Source organism: Cibotium barometz, chromosome 5, assembly GCF_041138505.1.
Source record: "Cibotium barometz isolate CiBa-2024 chromosome 5, ASM4113850v1, whole genome shotgun sequence".
Lineage (NCBI taxonomy): Eukaryota > Viridiplantae > Streptophyta > Polypodiopsida > Cyatheales > Cibotiaceae > Cibotium > Cibotium barometz.
The window spans coordinates 34284932-34307817 of record NC_141050.1 but is presented as its reverse complement, the minus strand read 5'-3'; the positions used below and the strand labels follow the sequence as shown (position 1 = coordinate 34307817).

At 37.8% G+C, this 22886-nt stretch overlaps 1 protein-coding gene across 1 annotated transcript; it reads left to right on the top strand.

The window, feature by feature from the left end:
• The first annotated feature begins 4693 nt into the window (after positions 1–4693).
• On the top strand, positions 4694–7391 carry LOC147638395 (uncharacterized). Its single transcript, XM_086798322.1, has 5 exons — positions 4694–5023; positions 5134–5207; positions 5380–5500; positions 5951–6241; positions 6920–7391. The coding sequence occupies exons 1-5, from the start codon at positions 4922–4924 to the stop codon at positions 7187–7189; spliced, it is 858 nt and encodes a 285-aa protein (XP_086654448.1). The 5' UTR covers positions 4694–4921; the 3' UTR covers positions 7190–7391.
• The last annotated feature ends 15495 nt before the right edge of the window (positions 7392–22886 follow it).

The following is a 22886-nucleotide window of genomic DNA, read 5'->3' as shown; positions in this document are numbered from 1 at the left end:
GATGGTATCAGAGCTCTATTAGTATGATCTTAGGCCACTCCTCTCCATGCTTGATGGTATCAGAGCTCTATTAGTATGATCTTAGGCCACTCCTCTCTATGCTTGATGAAACATGAGTTTTGGAATGTGCAAGTCTCACTTGGAATAAAAGGTAGTTGTAGAGAATGAAGGAGTTGCTAGTATCCTCTGTGTGGACAAGTGGTGGAAGATAAAAGAACATAAATATAAGTGGTGGAAGATGAAAGAACATAAATATAAGTGCCCCTCACACCTTCACTCATCTTGACCTCTCGGTAGTGAGGGCTAGCTAGGTAAAGTGGGAACATGTTTATACATGCTAACCCTTCTCGTGGCTCACACAAGTTTGTATACATCTACTAGTTACTTGTTTTGCACAAGCTTGTTGTGATAGTGCTTGGCTTCTTTTATATACATTGCTTAGCTTCTAATAAAGTATATCTTTGGTGAATGTGCCTCTTTTTTTCCATACATCTTTTGTGCATGTGTCTGCATGGAGAAAGATTGAAGATAATATATTGGGGTAAAAAAGAGGAGGGGAGTACTAGATGGTACAACCATAATTGACTGAAGAGCATGGTTGACAAGTACTAGGTGGTAGGAACACAATTGACTAAAGAGTGTGGTTGATTTACACAAAGAGTTGTAGACAACACTCTTAGATTTTGGTGATTGAAATGTCTCACATGCATCAACTCATATGAGGCAACAAAGGAGTAGCCTCATTACCCCCACATTTGTAGAACATGAGGCAACAAAGGAGTATTCTCATTGCCCCCACATGTGTAGAACATGAGGCAACAAAGGCGTATTGTCATTGCCCCCACATGTGTAGAACATGAGGCAACAAAGGAGTATTGTCATTACCCCCACATGTATAGAAATGTTCCAATGTTTGCTTCATAGTAATGAAGCTACTTCGATCTCCCAATTCAAAATTTCTACATTCCCCCTCATTGCAAAGGGTGCTTCCTCCAAAACCTATTTCTCCTTTCTAGCTCTAAGTGGAGCAACATTATATTAACATAAATGAAAAAAGGGCCATCCTTGATGTTAGTTAACATCATAACCAGTACGCAACTCATACTTTTAGCTTAAGGCCACAACAAGATCAAATCCCATCACCAATAAAAGATTTTGTTTAGAGAGAGAGAGATAAATAGTTTTGCCCATGGGCATCATGGTTTGATAAATGATGTGGCATTGTGAGGAAAGAATGCTCCTTACTTACAAGAAAGATGGTTGCTAGTTTCTCATTGCTGAAATCAAAGCATATACAACATGGATGAAGCTAAGTGCAAGATATGAATACCTTTGACAGAGCTAAAATGGGAAGTAATGAAAAATCTATAACGAAAAGTGACTATCCACTATAAAAAATACCAAAAATCATTACCTTTAAAAGAGTGTTTCGACTAGTCTTCACAAATAGATTTGTTAATCTTGGAAAGGGGTATTTACCTCAAATGGAATATCTTAAAATCTAATATTGCTTTTTGTACAATGGTCTAGAAACACTAAATCTCCAAAAGGATTTATTTCAAAACCCCCCAAATGAAGAGTTCATCTTTTCTATAAAAAGGCTTTCAATGCTAGTATAGCCTTTTCTAAAAGTTAAGTGTGCAAGATCAAGAAACCCCAAAAAGCATAAAAAATGCAAAAAGAAGTTTGTATCACCTCTTACAAATCTTGTAAATTTTGTGTAACATTATTAAAATTATAGAGAAGTTTATATCATCTCTTGGTGTTTTTCTATTGCAAATATTGTTAATTTTGTGTAACATTCTATAGCATGTCCTTTTCGTCACAAATTTTAGAGGTGCATATGAGAAAAAATGGTTTTGAACTCTTATGAGATTTTATAATTTTGGTCATATGAGAAGGGGCCAAAATAAATATGAAGTTATCATAAAAAGAAAACCACATGGAAAGAAACAAGATTGCATTTACTTAAAAGGTATAAATCATAAAGTAGTGGAACCTTTTAGAAACCCATAAGCAATATTATGCTCTCTTGTTCTATGAATGTACATAAGGGTGCCCTATTTAAACATATTACATTATTGGGTCTCAATGGAAAATGCTGTATTAATAAATATGGGAGTTGTATGTCACCACACATGGATAATGAAATGTAGTAAGGTAGAAAGGAAAGGACTTGGTTCCTATAGAAGACATATACAAAGAGGATGATGCAATGAAGAAGATTTGCTGAAGACATGAAGGTAGGGACATGAAATGGTGCACATACTAGAATGATCAACATATTACATAATATGTAGATTGTTTATCTAGTCCATATCAATATTATTGATTTTATTTAAAGGGCACTCTAAGGAAGAAAATGCTCACAATGTCTTCTTGCAAACAAAGCCATGTATGATATTTTAAAGTAATGATACCCCACATTTACATCATTGATTTTATTTAAAGGGCTCTAAGAAAGCAATTGTGTTGGCAATGTCTTTTTACACACATAGCCATGTGTCATCTTTTATAATAATGATACCCCACATTCACATCGTTAGTTCTTTTAGTCAATTTTGGATCTATGCATTGAGTAGGGTTTGTAGCAAGTGCAAGTTATAGTTTTGATTTAGAAGCACCATGCTAGTAGGGTGGTCTGTTCTAGGTTTCTTAGTAGATGTGTGTGTGTGTGTGTGTGTGAGAGAGAGAGAGAGAGAGAGACAGAGAGAGAGAGAGATTTATTGATTAACTTTATAAAGTAAGACTGAAACAAGGGTTTGAAGATGATCATTAGTCAAGCCAATTACACGATCTACCCTTAAATGTGCCCATTGTGTGTATCCATTGTGCTCAAAACTTAAGCCCATTGCAAACTTCCACCCTTTAATGCGTGCATCCACTGTGATCTATTGCCAAGGATGTGCAATATCCTCAAATGTATCCATTGTGCTTAAAACTTAAGCCCTTTACAAACGTCCAACCTTTGGACTATTCGTTGCATTTACAAATCTCATGTTCTAAGTGCCTTTACACACTTGCCACAAAAATAAGAAAAATCAGAGATCAATCAAAGACCTTCATTAGGTTTGATCTTACGTGTCCATTAACCACTTTTTAAGGTGTAAAGGATTCAAGGGCCATCCATGACTTTTGTGGGGTGGCACAATGGGACTTATAATGTTCAAAATAGGGTAAAGGGGCCTATTACATGATGGAACAAAGAAGGAGCACCTTTTTTTGTCATGAGTGGGGGGGAAGTGATATTGATACAATCTAAAGTGTATAAACAATTATAATAGATCAAAGGCTAGCATCTATTGAGATCCGAAATTCCAAGGCTCATGTGTGGATTTCCAAATATAGATTTCCTTCCATGTGCAAATTGTCTATCGTATACTGGTAAGCCATATGTGTCCTATGCTCAGTGTTTTCATCGCTGTTTAATCCACCAAAAGCAAACTCTGTGCCTACTTGCCTTTCTACTAATGTTTGAATCGCTATGTAATCTCCCAAGCTAATTAGTTTTCCACGCACGCTGATGGTATTAATCCTAAAATCACAAGCATAATGAGTGAGTCGAATTCAAGCCAAATTCACAGTCAATCTTAAAATAAATCAATTTGGCATTCATCTTGATAGTCAATTAGGGGCATACTAAGGAGACTCTTTTTATCAAAATTACAATTAAACTATGGTAAAATCTATAGTCAAAGTAGACATAATAAGGACCACAAACAATAAGGGGCAAGCTATGTAGACTTCAATATAATAAAGGAATTGAAATATATCTTTGGAGGATAATTAAGCATGTAAGCAACCAATTTGGCTGAAAGAACATGGCTCCATCGCGATAGGGAAAAGAGAACATAAGAGATCATATTGATAGCGGGAGAATACAATGATTGTTGAGCGAGGAGGTCTCACCTGCATGTCTTGAAGCTAGGCCATGATCTCTGCAAAGGAAGATCCACCATGGTGATTATCCTTGCAAGGCAACCTTCCATGGTGTTGATCTCTTCAAGGTGGGGCAACGATATCTACAAGGTTCCCCTTGATACACTGGTCTAGGGTGGACACCCTTTTGGCTCCTCACTGCGTAAGTCTTGGGGTAACCTTTAATGGCATGTGGGGGAGGAGCAATATGATGCTAGTGGCCCCAATTGTGATGCATGGGGGAACATCGACACATGCCCTAGGTGCCCCCAAAGATAATTTGACTCAAGTGCAATTCTTGAAGTGTCTGGTTTTGGGCTCCTTATTTTTTTTAATGCAGCCGTCGCGTGTGGCAACGATGGAAACACAACTGAAGTTTGACATCCGAGGGCACATGTAGGCACCCAACTCGGTTAATATGGGACCAAAATTTTGTTTTCAATTAATTAGTTAGGAGATGAAAATGGTGCCTTTTGACCCTTCAAATCTTTTTTTTGATTTTTTTGACTCTTGAAGTAGAAGGTTGGCTTGCGTATAACAAAGTAGGTCCCTTTTACTCTTAGTGGGGGTGATGGGAGGAGCTTGGAAGCCAAGTTTTGTGGGGTTAATGAATATCCGAATTAGTGCATTTTTTAAAATAGGAGCAGCCCGCGCCAAACATTAAAAACTTTAAGCCGACATTTAAAAAATGGGAAAAAGAGGGACAATCTGACGGCTTTGAGAGGGCAGCGAACAGACGGCTACGATATATACACGTCATCGTCTTCCTCTTCCTGGGGCCAATTCAACTCTTGAGGAGAGAACCCAAAGCTTTTGTCAGCAGAAAGAAGGAAAGAAAAGAAAAAGAAGGTAAAGAGGGGTGGCTTTCTTTTGATCTGCCTTGTCGTTTCTGAGCTCGCTCTCGCCATAGCTTTCTCTCTGTGTGGCTTTCTTTTGTTCTCCAATCTCCCCTTGCTTGCTTCCCTCGCTGGTGTTTTGCTTTGCTTTGCACCAGATTTGAGCAATGTCAGCCCCCAAATCCTCCAAAAGCCCCTCTACCTTCGACCTTCTCAGGTGGTCAGATGAGCCTGTCCAGCCTGCCGCCCATACCCCGGTCCGGCAACAGGTGAGAAGCCCCTCTCCTCCCTCCCCCCTTCCTCCCGCTCCCCCGCAAAATATAGCTTTGGGTACTCAAGATTTTATTTTTTTAAAAAAAATTTGGTCGTTGAACTGCAGCCCACAGGCGGCATCAGCGCCATCTTGCTGGGTGCAGCCCTAACTCCAGAAGAAGCCGAAGCTCTGCAGAAGAAGTATTTCATATGATACTCTCTTGACAGTGCTACTCTACAAAAGCTTAGCTTAAGTTGATTCGGCAAGATTAAGCTGCATTTCGCTCAAATCTTTTTTTTTACACAAGGTATTCTGCAATGGCTGTGAAGGTGAAATCTTCTGAGCTCTGGGCTGTTCATTTCACTGTTTTAGGAAACCCAATTCTGAGCTGAAGAAGAAGGAAATGAGTGGTAGCGGCATCTTCTCTGAGGACGGTGACCTTGACCCCAACAACCCCGTCTCTGCAGACAAGCCGATGGTCCGTGTTCAGAAGGTGAGAAAGGGGTCATTTCTGCCCATAACAGTAGGTTTTGTATAATTTGTGTGTTTAAAAGCTTTTTGGGGTAGATTTCAGCCCCCTCTTTTGCTTGAATTTTGTAGTGGCATTTATAAATAAAAAGAATCTGCTAAAATGCTTTTTTGGGGGATGGGATCATGGGGGGGAGTTTGTAGCTTGAAATGCAGATTTTCTTTTTGGCTGTTTCTTCTACTTATCTGGCTGTGGTGTAATATGGAAGAACACCTGAGACTCATGTTTTTTAAAACTGAATGAATCTGATTTCTTTCATTTTGGTGCAATTTGATTTATGACCTGCCTGTGGGCCTTTAAAAATCATGGGCATGAAACAGGGACTTTGATCTGATTGGGCATCTTTTTAAAAATTTCCGCCCTTTTAGGTGGGGGGACACTCAAATTTCCCAATATTTCTACATGTCTTTGCAGCCTGCTGGTGGAGTGAGCCAGATTTCCTTTGGTGTGGAGGGCTCCATCTCGCCCAAAAAGCCCACGACGTTGCCAGAGGTCGCCAAACAGAGGGAGCTGAGTGGAACCCTTGAGACACCCACAGAGGATACCCCATCCAGGAAGCCCACTTCAACAGCCAAGGTCAAGGAACTGGTGGGCAGCAACATTTTTGGCCCCCCTCCTGATGTGCAGTCCAGATCTCTGTCATGCAACCTCGAGAGTGCTGATGCTACCACACCCCTTGCAGACCCTTCATTGAACCTTCCCAAGGTAATGCCATGAAGTCATGTATTTTGCATCCAAGGCCTTCACTTTTTTGGATCCCCATTCCATTGGCCTTGCAACCAACAGCACTCTATTGAAGATCGTTCGTTGCATGTGAGAACATTTTTTCTTATTTTATTGCATGTTCTGCCTCCAAAAGCACACATTCCCTGCTGTATGAGTGGTGACCAAGACTGCCTGTCCAATGCTATTGACAGTCCTGATTTTGCCACTCTCTATGTGACTTATCTTCTTGCCCGGTGTTTTGAATGGATATAATAGTGTCAGCATCTCTTTTACTCCTATCTTAATAGCTGTACAAAGCACCCCTTGCCAACGGGTGCAGCCTAGTGGTGTGGGCTTGTGGCTTTGGAAGGGGAGCCCGTGTTCAGATTCCCGGATGCTCCTGGTGGGCTTGTGACTTTGGAAGGGGAGGTCCTGAGTTCAGATTCCTGGTGGTATTGTGGCATAAGTTGTAATGTCTTGAGGCAGGAAGGCCAGAAGGATCTACTCGAGGGAAAAAAAACAAAGCACCCCATAACATGATGCATGCCATCTCTGTGTCAGGCTTATTGCACGTACTAAGCATACACTCTTCTGCCTCATCCATTGCATACCTAAAGCACCGCTTTTGATCTTGAAATGACATTTTGACTCGGAATCCAATGAGCTGTTTTTGTGCAGTTTGTGGGCTCTAGTCTTGCTGCTTTTGGTGACGAGGACCTGGATCTGTCAGCCAAGAAATCCAACGCTCACAAGGTAGCTGAGCTCTCTGGGAACAACATATTCAAAGAGGATGCTCCTCCATCACTAGCAGAGAAGTCTTTGAGTGTTGCCAAGCGCAAAGAGATAACAGGCAACGATATTTTTGCCGATGAAAAGCCAGTCATCAGAGACCATCTAGGTGGCATTAGAAAGCCTCCTGGTGGTGAAAGCAGCCTCACCCTAGTGTAGGTAGAGAGAGAGAGAGAGAGAGAGAGAGAGAGAGAGAGAGAGAGGATCCTAGATGTTGTGCCCTTTAGATGTACTAACCGGACTGATCTGGATTGCCACTAAGAATGGTGTATGGTGGTTATATGGAATTTCACATCACATAAAATGATGTGCTTTGTTTTGTGATCTCTATATGGAAGCTGGGTTTGAATTTTGGAAGGGACATTTATGGTGTCATAACACACACAAAAAAAGCTTCAAAAATTTGAATCTCTCTAGGGGTTGAGCTGTTTCTTCTTGCTTGCTCTTTTGGGAATGTAATGGTGGTAGATTTTTTTTGTCTATATGCTGCAAGCATTTGGGAAGAGGATCCTCAGAAGGAGGGGATGGAAGTGTTAAACTAGCTTAAGAGCGTAATGGGTTATGAATGATGGGAAAGAAAAGCGTGTTAGATGTGCGAGAAGAGGATTAACAGGCGAAAAAGGAGAGGGTTTAAGTGTCAAGAGTAGGCTTAAAAGGTTAATTGTATACTGGCTGTGTGTGTATATGTATGCTGGGGGAAACATGCATATCATGAAGTGTGGCTGGGGAGTCGTCTCCTTGCTTGCACAGCGCAGGGTGAAGGTGTGTTTTTGGGTCTGTGTGAATTAAGTGTGCCAACTGGCAGTAACTGATCTGTTGGTGAAAAGGCAATTGATTCCATTTCGTTCAAAAAAAACCTGAAAAAAGGTGCTGCTTTCAACGGTACACGCTAGAGCCTATGCCGGGTACATAAACCAATGATTCTCTATGTGCAATGTGGGCCTTATGCCCCGAGTAAAACCTTTCGTACACATGCTTTCACATGGACCTTACCCTTTGGCCTGGTTCACATCCGGGCGGTTGACATGCCCCCCCCCCTTTTTTTTGGGCTCGGATAAGTGTTGGGGTTGTCAAAAAGAAGAGGCTAGGAATTTCAAGCTAATCGAGACATTTTTCCTTTCGACAAATTTGCTTAGGTCAAGTGTTTTGAGCTCTTGTCTTTGTATGGTGAGGTCCAAGTCTTGCAAATTGTACATTTGTTTGCCTTTTCGTGAGATGTTTGTCGCTTGTCGGAAGAGAATTTTACCCCTCACAATTATGATGTAAGTCTTTCTCCAACCCTTTTTTGACACATCGGTCCTTGCACATGTGTGTCACCCCTTTGTTAGCCCAACCTTAGACCCCTTAAAAGAATTGTAGGCTTCGAGGTTCAACGTTGCCTCATCGTACCCTTCCAAGTTGTAGTGATGCTTGAATACAAATTGGATTATCTTTTATGTTTTGTCAATATGCAACTCAATGATGTAGAGATGAATTATACTCCTATAGAAAGAGAAGGATTGCTCATGGTTTGTGCAATAAAGAAATATCTTCATTATACTATGGCTAATAAATTTATTTTCTTTGTAGACCGTTTGGCTTTATTATATGTTGTAAACAAGCCTTTCATCACAACAATAGGTAGAACATATCATGTGTTGGTTGCTCTTGCGTTTGGAATTTGACTTTTACAATCATTGTGTGAAAAGGAATTCAACTTCACTATCATTGTGCAAAAAGGATAACATTACATCAATGAGGTTATTGAGTCTCTTGAAGGGCTTTTTGGTGGTTCACCAAAAATCTTTGCTCTATTATCCATAAGCCAATGGCTGTTGAAGTGCTAACAAGATGTTATGTGCTATTCTTATAAAACCTAGTGAAGCCAACCAAAATGATTGAGAACGCAAGCTTATAGCTACGCATTGGCTCTATTAAACATCTTACACAGTTATAAATGGATAAGACACCCTTTTGGTTTAAGTGGATAAAACATCCTTTTGGTTATAAATAGATAAAACACCCTTTTGGTTTAAGTAGGCGATGATGATGTCGTAATTATAATGGAGTACATTATACCAAACTTAAGGATTATAATCAATAACCAAACATTTGATAAGAAATGTATTGGTTGAGAGGTTGATTGACCTTCAAAAACTAGATGAAACTATATTGGTAGCCTCACACAATTTGAAGGTTGAGAAGTTTCGTAGAAAAAAGGTTTGATCAAAATCTTAAGGATAAGGAATTTAAGGAAGGGGACATAGTCCTTATGTGGGAAAGAAAGAAAAAATTTAAAATATTGAGGTATGGGACCATTTAAATTCATTGCGAAGATTACTCCACAAAGCACAAACACTTGATCGTGTCGTGTCGGAAGGCTCACTAAGAATTGAAACGCTTCTTGGTGTTGAGATGAAAGGCTCGCTAAGAATTGAAACCCTTGAAGGTGTCTAGATGGATACATTAATGGGAGCAAATTAAAGAAGTATTATGTGAAGAAGAATGTTGGGGAGAGATTGAGCTCCTTAAAAGCACACATATGAGTAAATAAGAACTCTAGAGAGATGGATTTTCTTCTCTCTCCTCTTCTCTTCTCTAGAACCATAACATAAAGAGTTAAGAGTATATACTATAAAGCAAAGTACTTTTCTATTATAAGGAAAAGTAGTAGGAAAGTTCTTTTTTACTATAACATATAAAGGTACGTCCATAGTGTAAACCCAACTACATGAGCTAGTGTTATAACTATGCCATAAATCTGATACACCAAAGTGGCTATCGCATAGACTAAAAACCAATGGTAGAATATTGTCCATAATCTCACCAACCCAGCCACTAGTGGCATAAGTGTGGAAGCTATGACTTAGGCGGGTCATCAATGTTCGCAGCACTAGTTGACCTCAATATCTCAACTCTCATCCTCGAGCTCAATTCCATGCCTTACACTCCAAGTAAGCTCCTAAACTTGGCAGAGCTTCTCTATATCCAATGCGTACATGAAGATATTAGTTACTTGATCATGTGGTGATATATATCAAATTCACATCACCTGCTGTTAGAATACTATCTCTCACAAAATGATAATATACCTCAATGTGCTTCATCCTAGCATGATAGACTAGGTTACTAGCCAGTTGTGTTGTCATAATAAATGACAATGGTCTTATTCACGGGCTCACCCATACTCACAAGTTGCCATAACAGTGTTCTTGTACTTTGCCTCTGTGTACAAGGTAACTGTTGGGCTGTTTCTTTCTTGTTGCTCTAATTCACATCAGCACTCCCAAAACAAAAAGAAAGCATAAAGCCACTAGTAGATATCTTGTTTGCTGAGATACTATCAACCTAATCATTATCTATATACCCTTGTAGTTGTATCCCTTTGCCAACCTCATAGAAAAGTCCATAGTCAATAGTGGACTTTATGTATTTGAGAATTTATCTATCCACATCCAAGTATGGCTTCTTAGGGACCTCTATAAATTGACTCACAAATTCAACAACAGATTGTTTTACTCCAACGGCACTAAAATGGGCTTATAGTCTATCATACCATACTTAGATAACATATCCAATTCATACTGCCTTTGTTAGGAAAATGCCATCAAGTGATCTCATTACCTTTATACCAAGAAAATATCACAACTCAAGTAAATCTTTTATCTCAAACTTCTTCAAAAGCATCTTTGTATGTTAGTATCACTATGACTAGTGTCATCCACATAAATGATTAATAACATGATCCCTCTATTTATCTTTTTTACATAAAGCGAAAAATCTATATTGGATCTTTGAAATCCGACAGTAACAACATATTTCTTGATCTTATTTGACCATACTTTGGGAGCTTGCTTCAAGCCATACAAAACTTTACGTAACTTGCACACAAAATCTGGATGTGTAGCGCTCATAACCTGGTGGAAAAATGTAAACTTTTTCTTGTAAATCACCATGCAAGAATACATTCTTTACAATGAGAGCTCTCATGGCTCCCATTCTCGCAACCGGGGCTGAATGTCTCTCCATAGTCAATGCGATATGTCTTGGCAACCAGTCCTGCCTTATACCTATTCTTAGATTCATATGAGTTATGCTTGACCTTGTAGACCCACTTACATCCCCAATTGTCTTCTTATTCTTAGGCAACCAGTCCTACCTTATACCTATTCTTAGATTCATATGAGTTATGCTTGACCTTGTAGACCCACTTACATCCAATTGTCTTCTTATTCTTAGGCAAAGGCACTAATGCCTATGTTGTCACATTTGTATCCAATGCTACCACCATGTTACTAGCTTCTCATCCATGGTATCTTCCCATTTCTTATTTTCAAGTGTTTACTTAAAATAAGTGGGCTCTATCTCTTGTATTACTTAATCACCATGTTTAGAGATCAAGAGAGGAGTATTCGCATGAGCCTAGCTCTCCTTTGAGTGGCTATATGAGTAGATCCCAGATCATTTGTTGGGTGGAGTCTCAATTGGAGGCCACCTGCACACAAAGATCCAATCGATCGAGGAGAGGAGGGAGTATATTAATGCAAATTCTTTTATCTCAATTGGTCGCATTGCAAGGTGGATTATTCTTTTGCAAGAGTATGAGTTTGAGGTTGTGGATAACATTGGATCCATTGCTAGAGAACTCTCTTGGTCCACCAAGCATCTGTGGTTGTTGCTCTACATATAAGACATCATCATAACTTCTTTCATCTACATCTTTAATTGCCTTAATTGGTGCATACTAGCTACTAATCTCATCAAAGATAACATCTATGCTTACTCGTATCTTCTGAGTGATATGGTATAGCATCTATAACCTTTTTGCTCTAAAGAATAATAAATGGAAATGCATTTCTGTGCATACTAGCTACTAATCTCATCAAAGATAACATCTATGCTTACTCATATCTTGTGAGTGATATGGTATAGCATCTATAACCTTTTTGCTCTAAAGAATAATAAATGGAAATGCATTTCTGTGCCTTTGGATCTAACTTAGATTTCACTTCATCAAGAATCTGCACATATGCAATATATCAAAACACTTTCAAGTGAGACACAGTCGGTTTCATGCTTATAAATTTTGTTCACACATTATATCATGAACAGCTATAGTGGGGATCATATTCATAATATAACAACACTTTCTACTTTAAATTGACATATTCTTTTTAGACATCAAGGCATGAGTAGCTTGTATAATGTGCTTACTTTTCCTTTTTGCAACACCATTCTGGTTGCAAAGTGTGTCTGCATGTGAATTGCCTTTTGATCTCTTACTTTCTCAAAGGAATCATTGAACTCATTGGAAAATTATTCTCCTTTACCATCTAATCTTAGGCATTTGATCTACATCCCCTACCATCCAATCTTAGGCATTTGATCTACATACCCTTTTCCTTCTCAACCAAGGTTTTAAATCTTTGAAAGTGAGCAAACACCTCACTACTATTTTCTATCATGAAATAAACCTATACTTTTTTAGTGTGATCATCAATGAATGTAACATAGTACTTGCAACCTAAAATTATTTTAGTTTTGGTTGATCCCCATATATCAAAATATATAATATCCAATGACCTTGCTCTAACTTGCTTTTCATGTAGAAAAGCATGTTTGGCCTACTTACTAAGGTGGCATGCTTCACATACTTTGCATATACCATAAACCTTAAACTTCTACAAACCTGCAACATATTTGGGCTTGCATAAACTTTATCCATTGTATATTCACACGATCAATGCACTTATGCCAGGTGTTAATAATGACACCTGTCACATGCATAAATATGACTACCTTCACCTTAGGCATGTTAACATGCAAAGTAAATATCCTATTATTTTTATTTCCCTTTGCAACCAAGCGACATTGATTTTTAAAGTATTACAAAGCACCTTTAAAGATTGAACCTCACTTGAGCAGACCCTACTCAACAAGAGAAACGAGGTTTTTTATAATATTAGGAACATGAAGTACATGTACCAGGTACTTCATTTTTTCATTACATAAATAATAGCACTTTAGCAACATGCACAATGGGGTGTGTAGTATCATGACCTACTTTCATATATCTTGGTTTTTCCATTTCCTACATATCTCTAAACCACTCACATGACTAGTTATGTGGTTAGGAGTACTAAAATCCACTTGCCAAATATCTCATGATCCTAACACATTCTTGTCATGGAATCGAGCATGTGCTGTATCACAAACAATTGCTCACTCTTCTGTCATTACTTTGTTTACTTGATGTTACATAGTTTCCTTATTGTAACTTTACACTTTTGATATCATTTTGTTTTTTATAGTATAGTCCTTTGAAATATGCCTTGGTTTGTCATAGTAATAGCACTTCATGTTATTTGTATTTGGATTTCTTTGCCAATCACTTCGGCCTCTCTAGCTCCACTTGCTTCTAGAGTGGCCTCTTCCACCTATATGAGAGTGATTTTCTTGTGGTTATTGTTGTTTGTAGTTTTGATTTCCAAATCAACCCCATCGCATCCTTTAGATGATGATCTACCTCTACCTCTATTGTATCTAAGTAGAAGACTTATCATGTGAATTTTTTGGGGATGAACCTTCCATAATATTTATCTCCGGAAGAGGAGAGCAATAAATTTAGTTAATTTCTCTAGAACGTTAATAGAGGTTTGAAACTGCTGCTCATGTTGTCTCATAATAGTATATAAGACGATAGCCCTATCCATGTGCTCACCCATATCTTTAACCAAGTAGCTTCTACAACAACCAAGAAACTTTATATGTTACCATAGCAGCACTCCTGTACTCAATCCCTATACTTGACAAAGCAATCGTCTTGCTGCTCTAGCTAACACTAGTAATGCTAAAAGAAAACATCCTATCTAAGATACTACTAGCCCAATCAGCATATGTATATCCATGTACTTGTACTTGTACTTCAGCCTCATAAAAGTTTCCATATAGTGTATTGTGGACTTTATGTACCCAAGAAAGCCACATCCAAGTATGGCTTTCTTGGGGTCTTCATAAATTGACTCACCAATCCAACAACATAGCTCAAATCTAGCTCGGTGATAGTCATGTAGATTGAACTTCTTCCAATATACTTGTACATAGCAAGGTCCTCCATCACCTATATACACAACCAATTTTCTGTTCTACTCTAATGGCATTGAGATTGGCTTACAACCTGTCATTCCATACTTGGACAATAAGCCTAAAGCATACTACTATCTCTGTAAAAACTAAATCTCATCATGTGATCTAATCATCTCTATAGCTAGGAAGTATCCTAGCTTACCTAAGTCCCCGATTTCAAACATTTTCTTAAGGAGAATTGTACCTCATGAATGTCAACATCACTATCCCTTGTGATAATCAAGTCATCAATATAGATGACTACTAGAACAATACCCCTATCAATATTTTTCACATGTGGTGAAAGTTCTATTGTACATATATGAAATCCATTAGTGATAAATACTCTCCTATCTTGTTTGACCATGCTCTCAAGTCATGCAATTATACAACTTGTGAATAAACACTGCCTTTGTGTAACTCTTTTTAATAAGGATATGCGTGATGTAGTGTTGACTACCTCAACCCAAAAACAATTTTGTAATCCATTTCCTTTAAGCATACTCTATGCCATCTTCACAACTATGTGATGATTCCTAGGCTCTGCAACATCATTTTATTTGCAACGTATGAGCAATTGTCAAATCTCTCTTGATCGAGTGTGCTCCTTACATTAGCCAATTAAACTCATTTGATGTGAATTCTCCTCCTAAATCTGTTTGAAACTTCTTCAACCTCTTTCCAATCTTATTCTCTACTGAGCCATGCCATATTTTAAATTTTCCAAAATCTTTAGCCTTATCCTGAATAAAGGGCACCCACATTTTCTTACTAAAGTCATTGATCAATAACAAGAAGTAAGAAGAACCACCCAATATAGTGGTTGGTATTTTACCATAGAGATCTACATGTATGAGCCTTGCTTTCCTGTGAAAATGCATGCCAATGATGCTTACCCATCATAGAACATTCACACACATTTGACTCTTTGACGATGAAAGTAGATGTGCCACAATTACAAAACTTTGCATCTCTTTTAAGACTACAAAGCTTAAGCGCCCAAATCTCTCATGCCATAGCTTGCTCGTCCCAACATGGGCTCGGGTTGTAAAAGCTGATAGTGTGTCAATTTCCCTCTCTCCACGATATTGTTGATAGCGTCTGTGATGATTACACCATTCCTATCAAAGAGAACCTTTAAGTCACCTTGAATTATGGTTGTTGCAATAGACAATATATTCCTCTTGATGTCTTGCATATAAAGAACATCGAACAACTTCTTAGTATCACCATTACTCGAAATAAAAGAAATGATACTTGAATCCATGGTTGGGCTTTGGCATCATTCTTGATGGCTACTAGGATAGACTCCTCCATAGGCTTAAGGGAGGCATATCAGCCCTTTTGATAGGCCATATGTCAGGATGATCCACTGTGAATGATCCATGAACCATCGAATGCTAAGGAATGTTCTTTTTTTAAACATATTTCTTCTTTTGCCACAAACAACTCTAATTCTACTTCAGCACAATTCCTGGACTCCTTCCAAGGCTTAAATTATCATTCTTCTCATGCTCTCAACCCAATTAACAAAGCTTGGTATTTGGCCATATTATTGCTAAAATGCTCTCCCAAACTAATCTCAATAAGACTAATGTACCCATTAGGATGATGTATGATATTTCTTCTTCTTTTAAGAAGCATTGGGGTTATCAAAGCCCCCCATTTTCCTTGCATTTCTTTGCCTTTATGGAGAATTCAGCATCACAAACATCTCTAGCTTTGAAATGCATCTCCTGTCCACCAGCATTGCACTAAAATCCTCAAAAGTAAGAGGTGGGTTACATACCTACATGTTCAATGAGGTCATCAAACTATCATACTTTAGAAGACAACACTGATGCACCTACGTGCCATCTGACCTTTAATCCATGAGATAAATTGCTCTGCTAGTTCTCCATTAGAATGTCTTTATGCTGCAAGATGATTCTTAAGGTTTTGAATCCTTGTTTGATTCCTTGTCCCATACTGGTTCTTTATAACTTGCTATGCTTTAGAAGCTTTGGTAGTATGTTGAATCAATGTCATCACTGAATCAGTGATGCTTTTGGTGATGGCACATATTGTATTTGCAATCTGACTCCTCATCTTATATTGGTTCTTTAGAACTTGCTATGATGGCAAATATTATATTTGGATTCCTTTGCCTCCACGTTAAAGTGAGAATAGGATCTAGCAGTATGGTCTTTAGAGCAGATCTGCTAGGGATGCATAACATGAAAGATCCCTGTCCCCTCCACGCAACGGATTTGGGGGTGCTAGCAGCGGAAGTAGCACTTCTTGCATGGGGTAGGATCCCTCACTCGGGGCCTCGCCCATGGATATCCGGACAAGAGACTAATCCCTTGGTTCTTCAAAAACTGAACCCAGAAAAACTTCCCCCTACCCGAAAGCACGAGCAATTCCTCCAGGATATTTGTACTCTAACGTAGTCAGGGTCATTACTGACCAAACTGATTCCTCCAGGATATTTGTACTCTAACGTAGTCAGGGTCATTACTAACCAAACTGATCCGATCGAACCTGTGAGTCACTTGGCTAGATCAAGGAAGAAACTTGCACTTGGATCATAGAAACCAACGCTTTTTTCCCCATCGAGAGGCACAGCTGTTGATTCTTTTTCCATAAAACAATTACTATTCGAGATTTATTTCATCTATCGTACAATAAGAGAATTGAGTCTCATTTTACGGATCCATCAGTCCATCCTAACCCCATCCAGTCCCATGGGTTAGACAACCGCCCAACCATTGTAGTGATGGGATCCAATTAGGAATTTGGTTAGGTTTTGTCCCGGGTACCAGGGAAAAGAGTTCCCAGGCCCCCAAGCCGGATATTCATGCAAATTTAATGCCAGTCACACCACTTACATACCCAATATGAAATTGCCTTTTTCATAGGTTCATCTATCTTTAAAACAATCATTTAATGAAACCAAAGTGTCACTGATCATAATCCTCCAAAATATCGAGTTGAATCCTAATTTCCAATCATTTCTTCATTGGTGTACCTATGGCATCATTGACTAGAACGCTCACCACCTATCCCTCAAGGGCCTTTTCGATAGTTCCTAGCTCATAGTACCCGACAATATATTCACTTATAAAAATCAAGATGGAATCTCCGTTGAAGATCAGCAAGATCAACCAACAGATCCATATAAAAGAGCCATGGACTCATCTGTTGAGGACCAGCAAGGTCAATCAACCAGATCCATGCCTGGTTTTAGAAAACAACTCTTACTCCTTGTTCCAATATCTTCCCCGACGCACGTGTGGGTATCTTCGGTGACCCAGAGCCCGAGCACCGTATGGTCAACACCCTCTAGGATCCTTCGCCATAGGTCACCTAGCGCTTCACTCATAGGCCGCTTCCTTGGTCCCTCATCTACCGTACTACCGGAAGCTCACCATTTAGATCGAACCGAGGCTGGTCAAGATCTCGGCTGACCTTGCTACACGAGACGTCCTCCGTTGGCTCTTTATTAGCTGTTGCAACTTTATCAATTAGGTCTCCATGACCTCATTCTCAAGACGGTCAAAATGTTTCCCAAGCATTATTGACATAAAACAGTCATTTAAAAACAGGTCATAATTACAGTTTCTAATGAACTCTCATCTTTCACATTGTTCCACATGTCCACATTACTTAATCCATATCCAATTCATATGTATTCCTATTCTCATCCAATCACATCATTTAAAAAAAGGTCATAATTATAGTTTCTAATAATGAACTCTCATCTTTCACATTGTTCCACATCTGTCCACACACATCTGTCCACATTACTTAATCCATATCCAATTCATATGTATTCCTATTCTCATCCAATCACATCATTTTTCATCTCATCACATATTTCCTCATTTATCCTCATCACATCTCATCCACTCGCATCTACCCCTTTTCACATCTCATCACACCTTCATTTCACATCTATCTCAATTTACATCACATCTCATCTCATTATTTCTTATCCTGATTCACATCACATCACATCTCATCCATTCACAACCTATATCTTCTTCTCATTTAATTTCTTGGATCTCAAATACCATGGTAATTCTTCTTTTTGCATTTAATTAATTGCATTCCAATGTCATGGGTATTCCTCTTTTATCATCAAATATTTCTCATAAAGTAATTTCATCTAAAATAAAATACCCATTAATTCAATATGCTAGGAATTTCTCTTTTCCCATCTAAATGATGAAATTCCAAATGTCATAGGAATTTCTCTTTTAACATTTAAATATTTCTCATAGATAAAATAAATTTATCTAAATTTCATCTTTGAATTTAATTAAAATACTCATTAATTCCAATATACTAGGAATTTCTCTTTTAACATTTAAATATATTACTAGAAATTTCTCTGTTTGCTATTAACTATTTGTGCATAAACATTAAAATCAATTTATCCATGGTTATGATGATAATTAATCAATTAACCTAGGATGATTAATCCTATAATATGATAGGAAGTCCTCTTTTCATATTATGAATGAAAATGATTTATGTGTTAATTTTTTAGAAAATTTACCATAGCTCCGCTCTATTATTACTGATAATTCTCAATAATTTTGAAAGCAAAAGTTTAGTAATATCATATGATAGAATAACCATTAATTGGATTACTATCCAATTATGGAATTGATTCCTAATTTTTCCATGAATTAAATAGCATAAAAGCATTAAAAAGCCAGTTCTTTGGCCTCAATTTGACAAGCATAGAAATTACTTTTAGATTAGAGAAGTGCTTCATGAGAAGCTTGATTTGAATACAGAATAGGTCATAGGAATGACCATTCTTTGGGGGAGAGAGAGGCATGCTTTAAAAAAAACATTTAATTTAAGCATAAATGAAAATTTAAGTGTTTTATCACTACAATTCCTTAAAGAACTTCAATTGTATTAAAAATCCATTCAATTGAATGCTTCTCAAGCTTGAGAGGGGTTGAGAAGAGAGAAACATTTGGAGATTAAAGAAAAAAGACCATAAACCACATTTTACCTCCTAGAAGATTGCTTGATTCTTTGATCAAAGTAGAGGCCCCCAACCAATCAATTGGTTTGGTATGTTAACGTAGTCTCCAAGGAAGATTGAAGGGAGAGAGAAGCTCCAATCTCTTCAATTTGTAGAGAATTTTTAGAGGATAATAGAAAATATCATTATTTCAGTATAATACTGGCATGGAATAGTTCTCATATTTTTTTACAAAGAGCTAAGAATCTGTTTATAGGTGAGGGAGGCTTCTAACCAAGTCCAACTAGTTTCTAGAATTTTCCAGGTTCAGTTTGACTGAATTTGGACAAGATTTGGACCTAGTTTGGCTCCCTTTTGATTTGGTTTGATCCAGTGGAGATGAGAGATAAAAATATCACAATATTTTTGAGTTTAAAACTCCACCACACATGTGAAATAGGCACCTCCTTGAAGAGCCCCCTTCTCCTTAACAAGGTATCAAAATTGAATCATTATACCCAAAATATCTCATTTTTTTAGTAATATTCATATTTTTTTACTAATAAACCTTGTCCTTAGTCAACTCTTCATCTTTTGTGAGTATTTACTCATTTTTAGGGGTTTTTCTTCTAATTCTTCAATTTATCTCCTCCCTACATTTGGATTAATCTTATTGGTCCATAGGAACCTTAATTGGACAATATTCTATTTTTTTTTGAAAATCTGGACACCTAGGCTAAGGTTCTTTATACTTATTTTTAATTAATTCCAAATGCACATTGAAAGGTTCTTTTTGAATTTCTGTTTCAGGGGAAACCATTTTAGACACTAGGAGGATTTTTATATCCAAAAATATCTCAATTTTGGATTACCTCTCTCTAGACATTTTCTCTCTATAGGTCAAAATAAGATAAAACAGAATCTTTCTTTTATTTCAAAGGGGAATAATTACAAGATCAGAAGGGGAGGTTCTTACACCTGCACACCTCAAAAGCTGGAGGGAGGAATCTTACATAACACCTATTGTAGTTTCCCATAACTCATATGAATGAAGAATTAACCTAATCTTAAACTTCTAGAGAATGCAATTTGTTCAATCCAACTTCCCATCACAAAAGGTGGAGGGTGGGCACCTTCAAAAATAAAAAATTGTCAAAACAAGCTTTGCCTAAAGCTTATACTATGATATCATGTAAGAGTACATAATAGAAGAAGCTAGATCAACACAATAAAAAGCATTGAATTGAAAAAAAAGTGGAGAGTAAATAATATTACTGCTTGTAAACTTGATTACAAACTCATGGCATCCACCCACCCATGTGCTCTAAGTAAGGAGAGTAAATAATATTACTGCTTGATTACAAACTCATGGCATCCACCCACCCATGTGCTCTAAGTAAGGAGCTTTGATAGCTAAGCATGTTCAAACCTTAGTTCATCCATTGAGTGTTTAAACATAGTGAACTCAATGAATGAACTAAGGTTTCCAAACTAGTCTATATATAGTACCAAGGGTTGGCATGGATATAGGTTGGCCACGTTGGCCAACTTATGGCTTGGTTCAAAATGATCGACCATATCATTCGTCTGGGACTATATTAGATTACAACATTATCCCATATGAACTTTGTGTGCAGTTCTCACCACAACCATTTAAGACCCTCTGGACTGTCAAACTGCTCCCATAACTTCAGAATAGTGTGTTCTTGATTTGATTTCTAGCACTCACTAATGTAGTCATTAGCTTGCATAAGCATGCATCCTACTTGATAAAGTTCCAAGCCTACATAATCTATCTCTTAACTCAGAACTGCCTAATAGAGGACATCTATCACTTGTAGAAATAATACAAGGGTGGAGCATTGATCAAACAATTTTTCAACATATAACCACCATTAACTAGGATTAGGATCCTTAATCACCTTTCATATCAACTCTAAAAAACCACCATTAATATTAAGATCCTTAATCACCTCTCATCAAGTCTAAAAAAATCTAAAAAACTCCAATAACCAATCCAAGACTAGCTCTTGGGTTGGGAGACGTGAGCCCACACTCTTGTAAAAAAAGATGGGAGTTTGGACATGTAAGCCAACATATGTGAGTCTAGATATAGGTATACCTAATATTGTGCCAACTAATTATTACTATCTTGTAAGGACATATCTACTCATGTCCTTTAAGGATTTCCTTGTCATATAATCTTTACTAACTACAAATTCCAAAGAAAATTCTTATCCTTTACAATTATTAATGGGGAATTAAAGTATAACTATTACCCATAATTATTAGGGAATTAAAGTATAATTATTACCCAATAATTACATGTATTACTACCTATTAATTGTATAAATTATTTTCCAATAATTGCACACCAACCCTTTCATAGGCCTAGTTCATTAAAAGCTCAGATCCACCTCAAGCAGAGCTTAAAAATGAACCAATGAAACATAGACGTGAGCAGAGGAACAATGAATACCTAGAAAACATGAGCCCTTTGAGTGCCACATCGCTCAATTGGCTCTTTGAATATCATCATAAAGTTAATGAAAAGGGAATTAAACCTCCCTATCTTTGAGTAAGGCTCAAGTGAAGGAGTAGGGGAGCGGGACTAGGAACCTCAAGGTTCAATTAGGAAGTGATTAAACCATGTCAGACGCTACAAAGTTTTAAACATTTGGTGTCAATCTTGATCTGGGTTTATCTCAAGGTAACCATGACCAACAAGCATCCCAACAACCTCAAGTAATGGAAATTGGAGCATGTCTCCTTTGTTGATACAAGTGTTCTTCAAAACACATAACAATACATATATGTAGTGTAAGTAAGAGTCCCATTTTTCTCAGGAGCTCATTTTTGAAGCATCTTTACTCACCATGGTACCAAGTTCGAGTTCTTCTTCGTTTGCACGAGGAAAAAGGAACATGCATGGTAAGGGGTAAAGAGCCAATGTCATACTACCTCAAACCCAAGGGATCGATAAGGGTGTCCACATAACGTGTCCTCATCCTACCATAGCAATCGTGCAACCTCAAAACCAGGGTGATGGAGAACGAGTTCCATTAACAATTGCATAGTCCAATCCCATGGGACAAGAGATCCCATACCCTAAAATAGAGGGTTTTTTCCAATCCAATAGGATAAGAGTTCTCAAACCTTGAAATAGAGGGCTTTGTACAAACACACTCACCATGTGAATACGTAAATGGGAAGGGGGGTTTGCGACAAACATAGTACCCAAAGGATCAAAGTTGGGTAAAATAAAGCTAATCCATAACTCATCTACAACTCAAGGATGATCACCAAATTTGATAAAATTGGAGATCCCATTTAGTACCTAGAAATGTTTGATTAAGTTTGTGAGGCCATGTGATGGGTTGATGATCCCACCAAGATTTGTTTATTTTGATGAATCTAGAGATCCCATTCATAATATCTCAAAAATTTTGATCAACTTTGTGAGGACATGGGATAGATTGATGATCGCAGTTACATTTGTTTATTCAAACTTTGCCCCTTAGAAGGCAAGGTAGGCCAGTGGTTTAGGTCTCTAAACCCACTTGAAAAGGCTAGAAGCTATGAGGTCTTGAGAGGGGATGGCTATAAAGTGAGTGAGTATATTTCTATTTTTAAATTATGCTCTCGATGATTGAGAAAGAAGATTTACATTTTATGATTACATTCTTTCATGAAGTGCCTAGAAAGAGGAGTAGAAGGTGACACATTGATGCAATTAGGGACATAAGCTCAAAAGGCTTAAGGAAAACAATAAAATACAATGTCAAA